Below are 16,668 nucleotides of genomic sequence, written 5' to 3' on the forward strand. Positions count from 1 at the left end.
TTAAATCACTTTTACAAACGTTAGAAACACAAATAAGACGATTTAAATGTTAGGGACACAAATAGGATTTACCCCAAACGTTGGGGACAAAAGCGATACTTTACTCTGTAAATTAATATGTCAATTTCTACAAACAATTATCATCCAATTTATTCAATTTCTACAAACATATAATACAAACAACTTGGTCAACAATTTGGTAAACAGTTTGATAAACAATTTTATAAACACAATACAAATAAATTGCCCTCTAGCATTTCTCAAAAGATAATAATTAAAAATATGACCTATTAATAATTTGATAAGCAATTTTATTAACATATTAATCAAGAATTTGAATAACATTTTTATCACTAGTTTTATCAACAATCAGCACCAATAACAAGAGTAAATCGATAATAGAATGTCATTTATTGCAGCAGCAACAATAGCACTTAATCAACAATAACGCATCTGATCAATAATCAAAATTAAAACAAAAATAGCACAAAAGTAAAATAGCAGAGGCAACGAGGCAAAGCACACCGATGGAGTAGATGTTGTAGCGGCGGAGTATAAAAGACTCAACGCGCAGCAGAAACACAACTAGGAGGAGGCTAATGCGGTTGCGAGATGGAGAGACAAAGGCGGCAGAGTAGCAACACAAGCTCACCGCCAACGGAGCACATCACACAGTAATCATAGAGGAGAGCCATTGGAAAACAGAGACGATGTGCGGTGGTGGTATAGTTTCAATGATGCAGAACCAGAGTAGAAGAAATTATCACTGGTTAGGGTTTGTAACAAAAAGAGGAGAGATTTGAAATTTCAGAAAATGAACGAGGATAAAATAACTTGAAAATAATGATTCAGATATGTGTCCATCACCCAAAATCTGTGTCTCACCATTTTAGTAAAACATGAAATACATATATCTTGTGTATATTTATGTGTAAGCATGTCCTTTTTATTTTTGTGTCTCACAAACCAAACAATAAACACGTCTCACTTTATTTATGTCTTGACAAGACACGGACATCAAACAACCGAAATATTAGAGATCAATGTAATAAGGGTCTGATCATCGTGTTTGATATGGTTCGGATCCAACCACACCTTCTCTATAAACTTATGCACACTTTCTTTTAGGATGTTCCAGTTTAGTTTCTTTTTTTTTCAACATTGTTGGAAATCCGTCGTATCCCGGGGCTTTGAAGGAGCCAATGTTAAACATTGCTCTCTTAATTTCCTCCGGAGTAGACCTTGCATTTAAGTTTCTGATCTATTCCTTGTGATATTCAGATAGGCTTTGCTCCAAGGTGGCTTGGGTACGAGTCCATTCCTCATTGTATAGCTTCCTAAAAAATGTGATAGCCATGTTTTCAAGGATTTCTTGATTTTTCTCGCACTGTCCTTGTGCATTTTTGAGTTTTGCCACTCTATTCTTCCTTCTACTTATGACTATTCTTGTATGAAAATATCTAGTCTCTTTGTCTCCCTCCACCAACCAAATGTCTCTAAACTTCGGCATCCATAGAACTTCCACCCTGTTAAGTAATTCCTCAAGCTCCTTATTCAAACTCTTTTCAAGGTCTTCTAGGAAGGGATTGTTCCCGAAATTGTGTGCTCTTTGAATTCTTCCTATCCTCCTAAACATCTCTTTTTCTTTTGTATGTGTCCAAAAATCTCCCCATTCTACTTCTTCAGGTGTTCAGTTAATTGAGTAAGGGTTGTTTTCCCACCCTTGCTTAATGCATTCCTCAAACTCTGGCTATAAATTCCACATAGCCTGGTATCTAAAAGGTCTGTCCCTGTGATGTATAAGAACAGGTTCAACGTAGATTGAGAGAGGGTGATGTTTTTGTTTTTGTCAGTGAATTGGACAATTTCCAATGTTAGATACTCCAATGAGAGGGTGATGGTTTGCGTTGGTTCTAGTCAAAACCTCTGCCTTGTCTTCAGCAAATCTCATCCTCCACGTCATGTTGGGTTAGTGGAACCCAATTGATTCTTGTAGTCTAGGCTTTGTTTGGCATTTTGTAGTGGGCAAATGTACCAGGCCCATTTGAAAGAATATAGAAGAAAGAACCCAGCCTCAATCAAGTCTATAGAAAACCAATTAACAAAAATCCTTTTGCAATCCTGGTTAAGCACTTAACCTACCTGACGAATTTAATGGGAGTCAAAGCCCGCTATGAAAAACTATTAGAAAATAAGAGGATTTTTGGTCTGGGCGGTCACCAAAAAGGAGGAGGAGGAGAAGAAAGCGAGAAGGGTGACGTAGCAATAACGAAAACCGCGCACACGGTAAGGAATAAGGATGCGCTTTCAAAATACGCGGTCGGGCAACGCTTAACCATCAATAAATAAATTCAAAACAATTTCGGTTGTCGTCTTGACGGATAATTCTGATTTCTGAAGCTCCGCAGCATAGCATAGAAAGTTAGAAACTAAACTTAAAGAGAAAGAGGTCATATTTCTTTTTTGAATCCGACTTGTCGTTTCGATGGATGATTCTTCAGTGCATAGAGATCGCAGGCCAGAAGCACTCGGAGACCTTGGGGTCCTTCCCGATGAAACCCTCTGCTCAATCTTAGAGTCTCTCTCTCCCCGCGACGTTGCTCGCCTTGCCTGCGTTAGCAGGTATTCACATCCATACCTACCTTTCTTTCTCTCTTGATTTTGCTTCATGAACACTTGATTCATCATTTGAGCTTCACATTACTCATTAGCTGCCATGCTCTGCTTTCTTTCTTGCCGAATCATTTTTACAGAATCTCGATTCATACCTGAAATTCCTATACAGCGTTTCATTATTCATTATTCATTTACTTCACGGTAGTTCTGCAATGCTTATGCTACAAGGCTTGATTTAAGAAGCAATATTTTAGATAAAAAAAAAAAATCAGACTTGGGTGTTCATCTGAACTCGAGTAGGTTAGGCTCGTAACCTCAATTTAGGGACCTAAACTTGTAACTCTGTTAACTCGAGAGAGTCCGATAAGGTTGACTGAGTAGTGAGTACAGTGGATTCTGGCCAATTTTTTATTTACATTCTTCGGTTAATCTTTGTGGGCAGTGTCATGTACGTGTTGTGCAATGAGGAACCACTGTGGATGAGTCTATGCCTTAAAGGGGCATCTGGTTTACTTCAGTACCAAGGCTGTTGGAAGAAAACTACCCTGCTGCATAAGTATGATTCTCCTGTCTTCCATTGATGCTTCTAAGTTAACATTTATTATCCATTTTCCTTTTTGTTTTGGTTTGTACTTTTATGCTTACATATTCCGAGTTGGGTATCATGAATGCAGTGAGAATCTGCCAGACAAATACAAAGAGTATCAACCACGACCACTATACTTTGATGGTAACAGTTTTGATTCTGCAGGGATCTTATGAGCCATTTTATATGTTTCCTCTAAACCAGGGATATTTACCTTCCTGCAGGGTTCAACTCTTTATTTTTGTACAGGAGATTATACCGATGTCATACCACATTGGAGTCGTTTCATGCAGATGATGGAAATGTGGAAAGAAGGAAAGACCTATCCTTGAAGGATTTCTATGACCAGTATGATGCAAAGAAACCGGTACAAAACAAAAATAATTATACTAGTAATCTACATTAGTTTTTTCCCTCATCATGGTTATGTTTCAAAATTTCAATGTCTATCTTTAAGCTATGTAACCAACAAAAAAATGGGTGTATGCTTCAGTTTTTGTTTTGTTTCTTTTTTTTGCTCAGTGATCTATATGCAACTTTTTCTTTTTTCAGAAGCAACTTTTACAACTTATGAGAACATGGGTGTATTTTAGGTTTTACTGTTTTTTTTCCCTTTCAAATATACTGTCAAGCCTTTTTGGCAAATATCTTTTAATTAAAAATCACTTATTTTCTTAATAAAACTAAAGTAAATGGACCACCCAATGTCTTCAAGCTCTATCTTCTAATTGTTCCTTTTTGTTTCATAATTTGTTTTGGAGGAATAGGAGCTATCTTTGGTCAATGATACTGTTTTTCTTTTCTTGTAAAGATGGAAATTTGAGAGATAAGTAAATATTATCTAACTCAAGGGGTCCATTACACATGATGTTTTGTGTTGTAGTTGACATTATTTCTGTTTCTACCGGGATTTTATTGTTGATGTTTACAAGTTTGATGAATTACAAACCCCAGGTTATGCTTACTGGATTGGCTGAGACATGGCCTGCCAGGCATAAATGGACAACTGATCAGCTGTTGCAAAACTATGGAGACGTAGCATTTAAAATTTCCCAAAGGAGTTCTCGGAAGGTCTCCATGAAATTCAAGGATTATGTCTCATACATGGAAGTTCAGCATGATGAAGATCCCTTATATATTTTTGATGAAAAGGTGCTTGGATAGGGATATTCATGTATCAATAATGCTCTGGCTGTCTCCATCCACCATTTCCATATCTTATTCTTGTCCTTTCAATTTGAGAGCTTGGGAGTTCTTTTAATTTTTATTTAATAATTTGTGTACAGTTTGGTGAAGTTGCACCTAGCTTATTGAAGGATTATTCTGTACCTCATCTTTTTCAAGAAGACTTCTTTGATATCTTAGATGCTGAACAAAGACCATCCTATAGGTGGCTAATAATTGGACCACAGAGATCTGGTGCCTCTTGGCACGTTGATCCAGCTCTTACTAGTGCATGGAATACTCTTCTTTCTGGCCGTAAAAGGTAAAAAATTGAGCTACTTGATGCGAATTTTTGTGTTCTATTTGGTTGTGTAGCACAGACATCTACTGTAACATGGTATCTAAGGAAGCTACATGCATTTTCTGGTTTTAGTTTAATCCTTAGCTTATGTTTGGTAAGGATGTCAAACTAGCCTATTCTCGTGAATTAGCCCCATGAGTAAAACTTACATGGACATAAATCATAAAAAAAAAAAACCTAAACCATTAAACATATTTTTTTCCTGCTTCCAGATTATTGCTATTGTTATTATTGAGTTACACTGGTTGGATATATCAAGCATGCTGTGCTGATATATACAATGATACTTGCAAAAAATGTTAACTTTTGGACCAAGTTTGGACAAGAATAGTAAAGGATACCTTAACTCCTTATATAGATATCGCAATCCTTACAGCTTTTGGGATTCTTGGATGTTTATGTACAGTAGCCATAAATAAATATAAGTTTTGTGGTTTCTGTATTATATTTGGTTTTGTGCGTGCCTACTGTGGCCTGTGGGCGAGGTAGGAACTGCTAGATATCCGTTTTCATATAGGAAAATCATTGATTCCTACATCAACTTCATGGCAAAGCATAACACTAAGTGAGGGCAGACGTGGCACTGCTATGTTCAGTTATTTAACTTAAAACAATAACAACAACAAAACCTTGTCCTCTAGGTGGAGTCGGCTACATGGATCAAATGACATCATTGAACTCTATCATGTATCATGTCTACAGAGAGACCATTTACATGTAGATCTCGTTTGACCACCTTATGAATGGATCCATTTTTCATCTCATCCACTCTCCTAACTGAGAGCTCTGTGGGTCTTCTTCTCACATGTCCAAACCATTTGAGACGTGATTCTACAATCTTTTCCACAATAGGTGCTACTTCAATTCTCTCTCTTATATCTTCGTTCTTTATTCTATCTAATCGCATATGATCACTCATCCATCTCAACATCTTTATCTCTGTTGCACTTAACTTATGTTCGTGCTCCTCTTTGGCCGCCCAAAACTCTGTACTATAAAGTATAGCTGGTCAGATAGCAGTGCGATAGAATTTACCTTTAAGTTTTAAATGCATTTTTTTGTCACGTATAAAACCAGACACACTCCGCTATTTTGACCGACCTGCTTGGATCCTATGATTTACATCCTGGTCAATCCCTCTATTATCCTGTATGATGCATCCAAGATACTTAAAATTTTTAACTTTTCGTAGGATGTTTTCTCCAATTTTCACTTTTGTTGGGGTTTTCCCTTCGGCGGCCGAACTTACAGTACATATATTCCGTCTTGCTACAGTTTATGTGTAGACCATACACTTCTAGAACTTCTTTCCATAAAGCCAACATTTTATTTATGTCTTCCCTTGACTTTCCCATAAACATGATATCATTGACAAAAAGCATGTACTATGGCACAGACTCTTGGATATACTCTATGAGTACTTCCAAGAGTAATGTAAAAAGTTATGGACTTAAGGATGATCCCTGGTGTAATCCTATACCAATAGGAAATTTCTCTGTCACACCACCTTGAGTCTTCATACTAGTTGTAGCCCCATCATACATGTCTTTAATTGCATGAATATAAGTGATCATTACTCTCTTCCTTTCCAAAACCTTCCATAAGGCATCCCTTGGCACCCTATCGTACGTTTTTTTCAAATCAATAAACACCATATGTAGATCCCATTTATCACTACGATACCTCTCCATCATCCTTCTTAACAAGTATGTAGCTTCAGTGGTAGATTTGCCTGACATAAAACTAAATTGGTTCTCTGTTATTTGTGTCTCTTGTCTCAGCCTCTGTTCTATCACCCTTTCCCATTACTTCATGGTATGACTCATGAGCTTGATCCTTCTATAGTTTTCGCATCTCTGTATATCCCCTTTATTCTTGTAGATAAGTATTAAGGTGCTATTTCTCCACTCATCTAACATTCTTTGATAAACATGAATTTTAATTTGATTCTTAGATATATGTATCTTAGTGCTTGATTATGTTTAAAATAAGCAGTGTTATGAGGCTTTCACTTGCATTTGGTAGGTGGGCATTATATCCTCCAGGAAAGGTGCCTTTGGGTGTGACAGTGCATGTTAACGAAGAAGATGGTGATGTCAATATTGAGACCCCGTCATCACTTCAGGTACTATAATTTTGCATTTACAGTGATTTATATATCCTCTTTATGCTGGTTCAGATCTATGATCATTAATCATGTCAAGTGTATTGTGTCCAACTACTGACGTGGTTAATCATATTTCTGTTTATTTAAGTGGTGGCTGGACTATTATCCTCTCCTTCCCGATGAAGACAAGCCAATTGAGTGTACACAACTACCAGGGGAGACAATTTACGTTCCAAGTGGATGGTGGCACTGTATTTTAAATTTAGAAACAACTATCGCTGTCACTCAGAATTATGTGAATTCAAATAATTTTGAATTTGTATGTTTGGACATGGCTCCTGGTTATCGTCATAAAGGAGTTTGTCGTGTTGGATGGCTTGCTTTAGATGAAGAAACTTATGAAAATGTCAGACAGAGCACGGCATGTTATTCTGATTTGTCTAGGAAAGAGAAAAGAGCCAAAACTATCAAAGATGTAGATAATCTAAATTCTGAAAGTACCGTAAATGGCGCATCTAGGAACTATGGTTTATGGAAAGATGGATTTTCCTATGATATAGAGTTCTTATCCATATTCTTGGATAGAGATAGAGACCATTACCTTTCCCCGTGGAGCGTAGGCAACAGCATTGGTCAACGAGAACTAAGAGAATGGTTGTCGAAGCTTTGGATTCAAAAACCACAAATGAGAGAGCTTATATGGAAGGTTAGTTTCTTGTCCCCCCCAAGTAGTGGTCACCTTATCAGATTTTATGACCTCATTTTACATATATATCTAGGGGGCATGTATTGCACTAAATGCTGACAAGTGGTTGGAATGTGCATCAAAAATTTGTGCCATCCACAATTTGCCTCTTCCCAGTGACGATGAAAGGCTTCCAGTTGGCTCGGGTAGCAATCCTGTGAGTTTTCATTCATCTATTTACTAATTGTCATCTCACTGGTATTTGTTTAGTTTTCTTAGGCTTTTGTGAAAATATATGGTCTTTATTGTCCTAAACATATTTATGGTCTTTTCTGGGTTTGTGTTGATACTGATTTTCCTCTTGCATTCAAGAATATTGTCACATTCTTATTGATCGACTACAATATGCAACCCAATTAGTTAGTTGCCATCTATGCCTCAAGGTTCCCTAGTTAAATTAGGACATGATGATGGCATGTGGTATGATTATTGGATTACCTAATAGAGTACTTGTGGAGTATGAAGCTTCTTTTTAACTACAGTAATATGTTTTGTTCTCTAAATAGGTTTATCTAGTGGGGAACTCTGTTGTTAAGATTTTTGTTGAAGGAGGACTGGAAGCTTCTCTTTATGGTTTTGGCACAGAGGTACTTTATTGCCATTCTGTTTCTATTGCATCTGCCATACAAATCTAACTTGGATTTTGTGCCTTTTACAGCTAGAGTTTTACAGCCTACTTCATGAAATCAACTCCCCTCTCAAGAAACATATTCCTAGTATTTTGGCCAATGGGATCATTTATGTCGAAGATGGATCTTTTAACAATTTTACTTGGGATGGAAAAGGAGTCCCTGACGTCATTTCAAAGAGCAATCTCATCAAGACAAAATGTGATGTTCATGGTTTCTCATTTGGGGTATGGGGCAAGAAACAACTTGAGTATAAGAATGCTGGGATGGAAATGGATGAATCGGATAGTTTAGCAGGTCACTCAAGTATATGGCCATATATGATAATAAAACGATGTGAAGGGAAAATGTTTGCAGATTTGTAAGTCTTATCCTTGTGATTCACTGATAATTTCACCATCCCGCTGATCAACTCTAAATCTTTGATTTTGTCAAGTAGAAGTTCTCTTCTCTGAATGTTGTTTATGTTCTCCTGCAGAAGAGACACACTGTCATGGGAAGATGCAACAAACTTGGCCTCCTTCTTAGGGGAGCAGCTGAACCACCTTCATCTCTTACCACATCCACCTTTGAATATTTCATCTTTAACAGATATTGAACATGAATTGAGCTTCACTGGAACTGATGGTTGTGGTGCAACTGTTAATTATAAATCAAATACTGCAGCAGAATGGGGAGTCTTCCTAAGAAACTTAACAATGATGCGGAAGAATGTTTCAAGCCGTTTGACCAAGTGGTATAATTTACCTTCTTTTGAGCACCTTAATTTCTTGTTGAAGAAGTATGAATTTGAAGATATGTAAGAAGTTGCTAATGGAAAAGTACCGTTTTTGTTTGTGCGTTCAATATAATGATCTTCTGATCAATTTGGAGTTTGAAGTTTCATGGAGAGTATTCACTAACTTTATGCTTTTCCAGATACAGTGAATGTCAATTTTAGTAGCTGTGTTTATGAAGCATTTATGAACTCCCTTTTCACTTTTGCTTCACCATGTTTAGATTGTACCTTATCCATGTGTTGCATTTGCTGCTTCTGAGTTTGTGCTTCCATAATATACTAATTTTTTATGATGAATCTTCAGTTTCTTATTCGCTCTCATTTGTCGTAATTTTGTAGGGGAGATCCAATCCCTAGCAGTTTGATAGAGAAAATTGATGAATATGTCCCGCCTGATTTTGCTAAGCTGCTAAACATAATTGAGGTTTCTCCAAACTCACTTCTTTCCTACTGGATACAGCAGAATAAAATTGGTTTTCAAATTTCTTACTTTTATTTGACTTCAGAATCTCCCAAGGGGTGCTTGTAAACCTTGCTCTTGGATACACTCTGATATTATGGATGATAACATTTACATGGAACCATCTTCGGCTTATTCTATCTCAAGTGGGAATGCAGAAGATGCTGCCAAGGTAAATGGTCATTTGAGCAGCTATGATGAAGTGAAATCCTGGCATCCTAGTTATATCCTTGATTTCAGTGATCTTTCAATAGGTCAGTATGTCTTCCTGCCTGTTCCGAGAATTTTTATCCGACTTCTACAATAATGTTCATCTGTTTTATAATTTACTTTTGAGCATTTTAATTATATGGCATTATCATTTATAAACTTCCAATATCTACAAGAAACTTTTGTTTGTACATTTGAACTGATGATGCGTTTTCTCTAGAACAAGACTAATGTTATCATCCCTAAATACTCTTTGATGTTCCTCGGTCTTTGCTTCCTAATAGTTTTCAATCTATCGTATGTATACATTGCGAGCATTCTGACATTCTATTTGGTTGGTAGTGATTTAACAAACTTTTTTAATTTCTTTTACAGGTGATCCGCTGTTTGACTTGATACCAATTTATTTAGATGTCTTTAGAGGTGATTCAGATCTCCTTAAGCGATTTTTAGAAAGCTATAAACTTCCTTTTGCAAGTCCCATATCAAAGTATGCCCGACTTTCATATGTTGCCATGTAAGTAGTTATCATAATTGTCTTGCATACTAGTAGTTCTTCCACTACTTTTGACCTTTTATTTATTGCATATTTCAATCTGGGCGTGTGGGTTATATGGAAATACGGAACTAGCCACATATAAATGAATAGAAACAATCAAGCTCTCCTGAAAGATCTAAGCATGGCAAAGATGGATACCTTGTCAAAATTATCATCAGTACTTTCAAGAATCAGGAATGTTAATGGTTGTCTACCTTGCACATGGCCTTAATAAAAGTATTCAGATAATTCATAACTGAAACTCTTGAAGTAGTCTGTAGGTGCAAAACTATGCATGATGTTAAATTGATAATTCTGAACCTTTCGAATGCTTGTTAATTTCTGAGAGCAATGAACAGTTTGTTCTTTATATGCATATGAAGTTATTTGATTGCATTGAAGTGGAAAAGCAACTGATCTTTGCTTGGATTAAGATACATCAAGATTCAAGAATATAATGTTTGACTTGAGTTATAGATGGCGTTAGACATATTTGTGTGCCTGCATTCTACAGAAATAGAGATATCTTTTTTGTCCTTCCTATCAAGAAGGAGCAAGCAATTTCAAATTAACTCACGGACTTCTTAATTTCCTTTTGAAAATTGTAGGTGCTATTGTATTTTGCATGATGAGAATGTGTTGGGAGCAATTTTTACTATATGGAAAGAATTGAGATCAGCAAAGTCATGGGAAGAAGTTGAGCTAACAGTGTGGGGCGAGTTGAACAATTACAATGGCTTTCCTTAACTTGTCTAGTAGCCATAAATTTATTGTTCGACATCTTGTAAATTTGTATTATTGGTTGCCACTTGCCAGTGGCCTTTCATTGATTATATTCTGTCTAATAATTCAACATAAGTGTATCCCTTTGCTTCATGCAATGTCAAGTCATTATATAGTTTTTGGTCGGTTCTTAGAGAATGCAATTCTAGTGGTTTTTGCCCACATTAGAATATAATGCAGGATGTTGAGATTTCGAAGACGAAAAGAGACAACTTGGATAAGCTTGATACCGAATTGTCCATTGTTCATGCAATCATACCCACACGTGTCAAATCATGGCCGAGGAACCAAAACAAGTGAATAAGAAACAGAAATGCTCTTTTGGACCGACAAATTTCGCACAAAAATCTCGAATAAATTTAAATGATGACGTGCCTTGAATTTCATGGATGTTTTTGCTTTTGAATTTGAGTCCACATCTATCGAAGGACACATTATTACTGAAAGGGAAACGTATGTTGATCACTTGATTGTTGTTGAACTATGGTGTGCAGTTATTCAAGCATTCTGTTCCTCCAACAACAAAGATTCTGTGGTTACCTAAACCCTTGTAGCTGGTCGGAATTCGCGGATAAATAAAACAAAATTCAAATTTTAGAGATCATACAAAGACCAAAGTACTTTACAGGATTTGAGAATCTGTGAACTGTCCCCATTTTCCGCTGGGCATGCTCATCAATCATCAATATGAAATACCAAAACGGGCAATTTTTAGTTGCTTTTGGGGATGGCAAAGAGACCTGCTTAAGCGGGAATATGTGGGGATGGATCCGTTATGATATAATACTTTATTTTATTTATACAAAAATCTAAAGTTAGAATTTAATTCAGATTATCTTACATTTAATAAATGAGTTATGGATATTTATTTTTATTTTATCTTACATTTATTATTGAAAAAGGTTCAAAAGTTAATAGAATTTATTGTTTTTTTGGCAGCACTTTTAACTATTAATCTAATTTTTTTAATTTAATAATTTAATAATATATTTGTAATTCACACCTTTTAAATATTGATGGTTTATTGCTGACCAAAAAAATAAATTTGGCTGGCTTTTTAACATTTGATCTGAATTTTTATGACAATATTTGATCTAAACAAATATTTAGAAGATGCACAAAAAAAATTGTAGCAAAATTTGATCTCTAAATTTTTTTTATTTTTAAAAAAATGTGATAATTTATAATAAAAAAAGCTCTTTAAAAAAATTTACTTGACATAAAATTACTAAATTTAAAAAATAAAAAAATTTTATTTTCCTAATAATGATTGTAAAAATCTATATTAAAATCTGATCTCTAAAATTTTTTTAAAATATATATTTAATATTTAATTTTTTAATAATGCTTTTTCAATCTTTTCGAAAATTTATTTATTATTAGTAATTTTTAAATTTTTTTGTCAATTATATAAATTTTTAAATATTATTTTAATAATTTATTCTTAGTTTATGTAATACGAAAATGGTTATATAAATTTTAAAATAGATTTTAATAATAATAAAAGCGGATATCCATATTACGGATTAGAGTTTGATTTTTATGAATGAAGTCAAAAATGACAAAATTTGCCCCTACTCACCATTGCCAACCCTAGATTGGAAAAGCGCAAGTGGGGGATACCCACTTTCTTTTCTTTTTAAATTTGGGTCGCCGACTTTCCATGCATGCATGTAGCTTCCCCCCAAGATGCTTAGAATTTAGAAAACTGGTTTCAAAATAAAATAATAAATTTAGAAGTATATATCTATTTTGGTCCTAAAAAAGTTTCAGATTAGACACTTTAGTCTTTAACTAAAAGTAATTATTCGATTAGTCCTTAACAATTAATTTCGTCAATCACTTAGGTCCTTTACTCCGTTAACTCTAACGAAAGACAAAATAGTCTCTGACAATTCTAACAGGGGACAAAATGATCCCTGACAACTCTAACAAGGGACAAAATGATCCATGATCCCTTTATTCGAAAATGACATTATTCTTCTCCAATTTTTATCATATCTTGCATAACACTGACATTCATACTCTCCTTCTTCACTTTCACAGTCTTCTTTTTCATCTTTTCCTTCCTCCTCTTTAGCTCCAAGATTAAGCCATGGTGTAATTGTCACACGTGTCGCACCTATCTCAACATGTCATGGACCACACACTTCTTAAATCTTTGTGATTGGTACATCCAACTCCTCTGCACTTCACCCACCAAAAGCATTCACTTCCACATCTTCGATAACATCACCTCCAACCCCAACACGTCCACGACATCCTCAAAACCAAGTTCCACAACTACTTCAAGGGCATGCCTTTCTCCACTCTCTGACAAGCAATATAGATTGTTGGACATTAGAACATCATGAGAAGATTCTCCTTCGACATCATATGTAAATTCTCATTTGAAATAGACATCGAGTGCTTCATTCCTTCTTTTCCAGAGTCCAAGTTGGCAGACAGCTTCGACCTCGCATCCAAGCTATCAGTACAACAAGCAATGTCACTGTTGCCGCTCATATGAAAACTGAAGCGATTCCTAAACATTAGTTCGGAGAAGAAGCTGAAAGAAGCGATCAGAGTGGTGGACAATGTGGTCATGGAGATGATAGGACAGAGGAGGAGGGAGATGGCAACGACGACGACGGGTCTTAACAAACCAGACTTGCTGTCTAGATTCAGGGGATCCATCGAAGACGATAACTAGTTGAGAGATATAGGCATTAGTTTCCTAAGTATGAATTGGTTGAGAACAAGTTGAGGATTTTTTTTCTTGTGAACATTAAATTTATAGAGCGTGCATTGTGTAGTTTGAAGTTATAATGTTAGACTACTAGTGTTATGCGAGATATAATGGAAATTGGAAGAGAACAGTGTCGATTACGAACAAAGGAGATCAGAGACCATTTTATCTCCTGTTAGAGTTGTCAGGGACTATTTTGTCCTCCGTTAGAGTTAACGGAGTAAAAGACTTAAATGACTGACGGAATTAATTGTTAGGGACTAATCGAGTAATTAATTTTAGTTGGAGACTAAAGTAGTCAGTCTAAAATTTTTTGAAGACCAAAATAGGTATATACTCTAAACTTAGAAAATGTAGTCTCAATGCATTGTACATGTTGTTTTAATCAAGGTTTTAAAATTTGGGATAAGATCCTGTGAAATTAAAAAAAATATATAGTAAAGAAATAAAATAAAAAGTTAATTATTTTTAAATTAAAATTATGAGATATATATTTTATAGAAGTTATAAAATTAATAATAATTTTTATTAATTTCTTTATTTTTGGAGATATAAATTCTTAAAAATTAATTATCTAATTATTCTAAATACTGATTTACTAATTTAATAGTTCACTTAAAATAATAAAATTGTAATAAAATAATATATAAAATTATAAGTAAATATATAAAATATAAATATATTATAATATAAATCATAAAAATTACAAATTAAAAATAATATAACACAACCAAAAATTTATATTTTTATACAAGTACAATACAAAAGTCAAATATAAAAGAAAATAGCCAACTATCAATGGTTAATAATATCATTTATCATCAATCATCAAACTCCAAAAATGCTATATGTGTGTATGTTTCACTTTGTTTAGACTCACAATTAAGCAATAAAATGTTACCATACTTAAGGTTGATGACTTCAATACTCACAAGGAACTTTAAAAAGGTATAATAGGGTAAAATCTCCGATAATCATATTTATGTCAAACACAACAGCCTTTTGTCTAAAATTAAAAGTGAGTTAAGTGAGTTCGAGTGAATTTAACTTTATATATCTGTTTCGAGAATTATCTAAAACATTGATTTGGGTTTGAACGTGAGGTCTAGATCCCTTAGTTTGACAGCGCTCGACCTCTTTGGTGTCGAGGTGTCGCTTGTCCGAATTTTTTATGAGGAGGTGGGAGGTGATACCTGCAAGAGACTCTGATGCTTAAGTTAGCAAGAATTTTAAGCAAGTTTTTAGTAGATTAGAATGTGAGTATACCTGAGGGGTATCAGTGTATTTATAGTAGAGTAGATAATCATCTTTATTAGAGTAGTTCCATCTTTTCTTATGAATAACTGTTCCCTTTATCTTGAGAGTTTGTTAGGACTTGTCTTGTTAGAGAAGATAAAGATTCCAGTCGAGATTTTTGTGGGTAGTTACCTACCTTGAGTAGGTAAAGCTTTGCCCCGTTTCGCCGGTGTCCAACCTCTTTAAAGAAGTCGGGCTTATTGTGAAGGTCACCCTTTTTGGTAGGCCTTTTTGTCTTATTGGGGTTGGCTTTTATTTATTGAGGCAGGGTATGAACAATGTCCTTGCTTGAGTCCTGAGCTTTCTGTAGGTCGGACTCAAGCAATTTGTGGCTTCTGCTTAGATATCGGGTGTCCCGCCCTTCTGTAGGTCGGATACTCGACGTATTTTAAAAATTTTTGAACGTTGCGCACCAGTTTTTTCTTTAAATCTGTGCACGTTTAAAGAGGAATAAAAGAACCATTCACTCTTTGTCCCTTGTAAAAAGGCTTTTCAGCGCTTCTTCTCCCTTTTCCTTGTTTCTGAAAAAACTGTTTCATTTCTCCTTCACAAAGAACTTCTCTTGTGCAATCCGATCATTTTTGTTCCTTCCAAGATTTCTTTATCTTGGATTTTGAAGATTTTTTGCTTTCGCCAGCGTGAAGAGGAACGTCCACATTTTTGCTGTTTAGACGTGCCCACCCTTTTTCTACAGTCTTCATCGAGGTTGGTTTCATTTCCTCTTTTCTTTTGAATTCTTATTTCTGTTTGTCTGGAATTGCTTTGTTGTTGTTATTGACTTTGCTTATACTGTCTTTGCGCTTTTTGTTTGAAAAAAGTCTGTTTTGATTTTTTTGTAAGTTTGATGTGGAACGCTTGGAATGTTAAAAACATTTGTCATCAAAAGATTTTGAAAGACTCTCTTTTCTCTGAAAGAATCTTCTTTTGTATTACAGTAGCTGTTACTCTTTATGTATTGTGTTGTCCCTAATGGTGTCGCTTTAATGTGACGACGTTGCATAAGAGAGGCACCATTTGGTTGCTCTATAGGAGAAGTTTTGAAAAGAGTAGCTTTTTTGGCTTTGTTGATTTACCTGACCTATTTTGAATGAGGTCCGACTTCTTTTAGTAACGGTCTTCTTTACTTTTGCATTTGTAGGTGTAGCCTTTATGTCTCGCACTGTTCTTAAGAATATGTCAACCAAAGTCCCCCATAGTCTTTGAGTTTGGGTAAACACCACCGTTCTTTCTTGTGTCTCTGTGACCGATAGGGAATATTTTGAAGAATTTTGAAGGCATCATAATATATGTGAGAGTAGTGTGAAATTTATAACCCACAAACTAACCGGCAAGTACACTGAGTCGTACCAAGTAGTACATCAAGTGAATGAGGGTCGATCCCACAAGGATTGATGGACTAACCAATAATGAGTGCATGATTTACTTAGTTAGACAAATAGAAAATGGTGTTTTGAGAGTTCAAAAGTATTAACAGTAAATTCAAAATATTAGAAAGCAAGCAGTAAATTGGTGTGAATAATATGGGAGAAAACAGTTAAGATTTCAGAGATATTTATTTTCTGGATTAACTTTTCTTAATAACTATTTTAATCATGCAAGATTCAATTCATGGCAAACTATATGTGAGTAAACCCTAATTTCTTAGACCTTTTTAGTCTCCTCTAACC

At 35.0% G+C, this 16,668-nt stretch overlaps 1 protein-coding gene across 2 annotated transcripts; it reads left to right on the forward strand.

The window, feature by feature from the left end:
- Window positions 1–1,130: 1,130 nt before the first annotated feature.
- LOC112706191 (lysine-specific demethylase JMJ21) lies at window positions 1,131–11,092 on the forward strand. 2 transcript variants are annotated; one of them, XM_025757361.3, is made up of 16 exons: window positions 1,131–2,622; window positions 3,059–3,172; window positions 3,291–3,346; window positions 3,427–3,569; window positions 4,157–4,354; window positions 4,489–4,688; window positions 6,753–6,852; window positions 6,983–7,540; window positions 7,614–7,736; window positions 8,086–8,166; window positions 8,238–8,569; window positions 8,687–8,944; window positions 9,326–9,410; window positions 9,493–9,700; window positions 10,032–10,173; window positions 10,803–11,092. In XM_025757361.3, exons 1-16 carry the CDS (start codon window positions 2,486–2,488, stop codon window positions 10,939–10,941), a joined length of 2,874 nt encoding a protein of 957 aa, XP_025613146.1. In that variant the 5' UTR covers window positions 1,131–2,485; the 3' UTR covers window positions 10,942–11,092. The 2 variants fall into 2 exon arrangements, with proteins under 2 accessions (XP_025613146.1, XP_025613147.1); XM_025757362.3 differs by lacking the exon at window positions 8,086–8,166 and having other exon boundaries at window positions 1,137–2,622.
- Window positions 11,093–16,668: the final 5,576 nt, after the last annotated feature.

Source organism: Arachis hypogaea, chromosome 8 (genome assembly GCF_003086295.3).
Source record: "Arachis hypogaea cultivar Tifrunner chromosome 8, arahy.Tifrunner.gnm2.J5K5, whole genome shotgun sequence".
Taxonomy (NCBI): Eukaryota; Viridiplantae; Streptophyta; class Magnoliopsida; order Fabales; family Fabaceae; genus Arachis; species Arachis hypogaea.

Coding starts and splice junctions, on each gene's coding strand:
- LOC112706191 (XM_025757361.3), top strand. CDS start 2,486: ATGGATGATTCTTCAGTGCATAGAGATCGCAGGCCAGAAGCACTCGGA. Junction 2,623..3,058: donor CGCCTTGCCTGCGTTAGCAG/GTATTCACATCC, acceptor CTTTGTGGGCAG/TGTCATGTACGTGTTGTGCA. Junction 10,174..10,802: donor CGACTTTCATATGTTGCCAT/GTAAGTAGTTAT, acceptor TGAAAATTGTAG/GTGCTATTGTATTTTGCATG.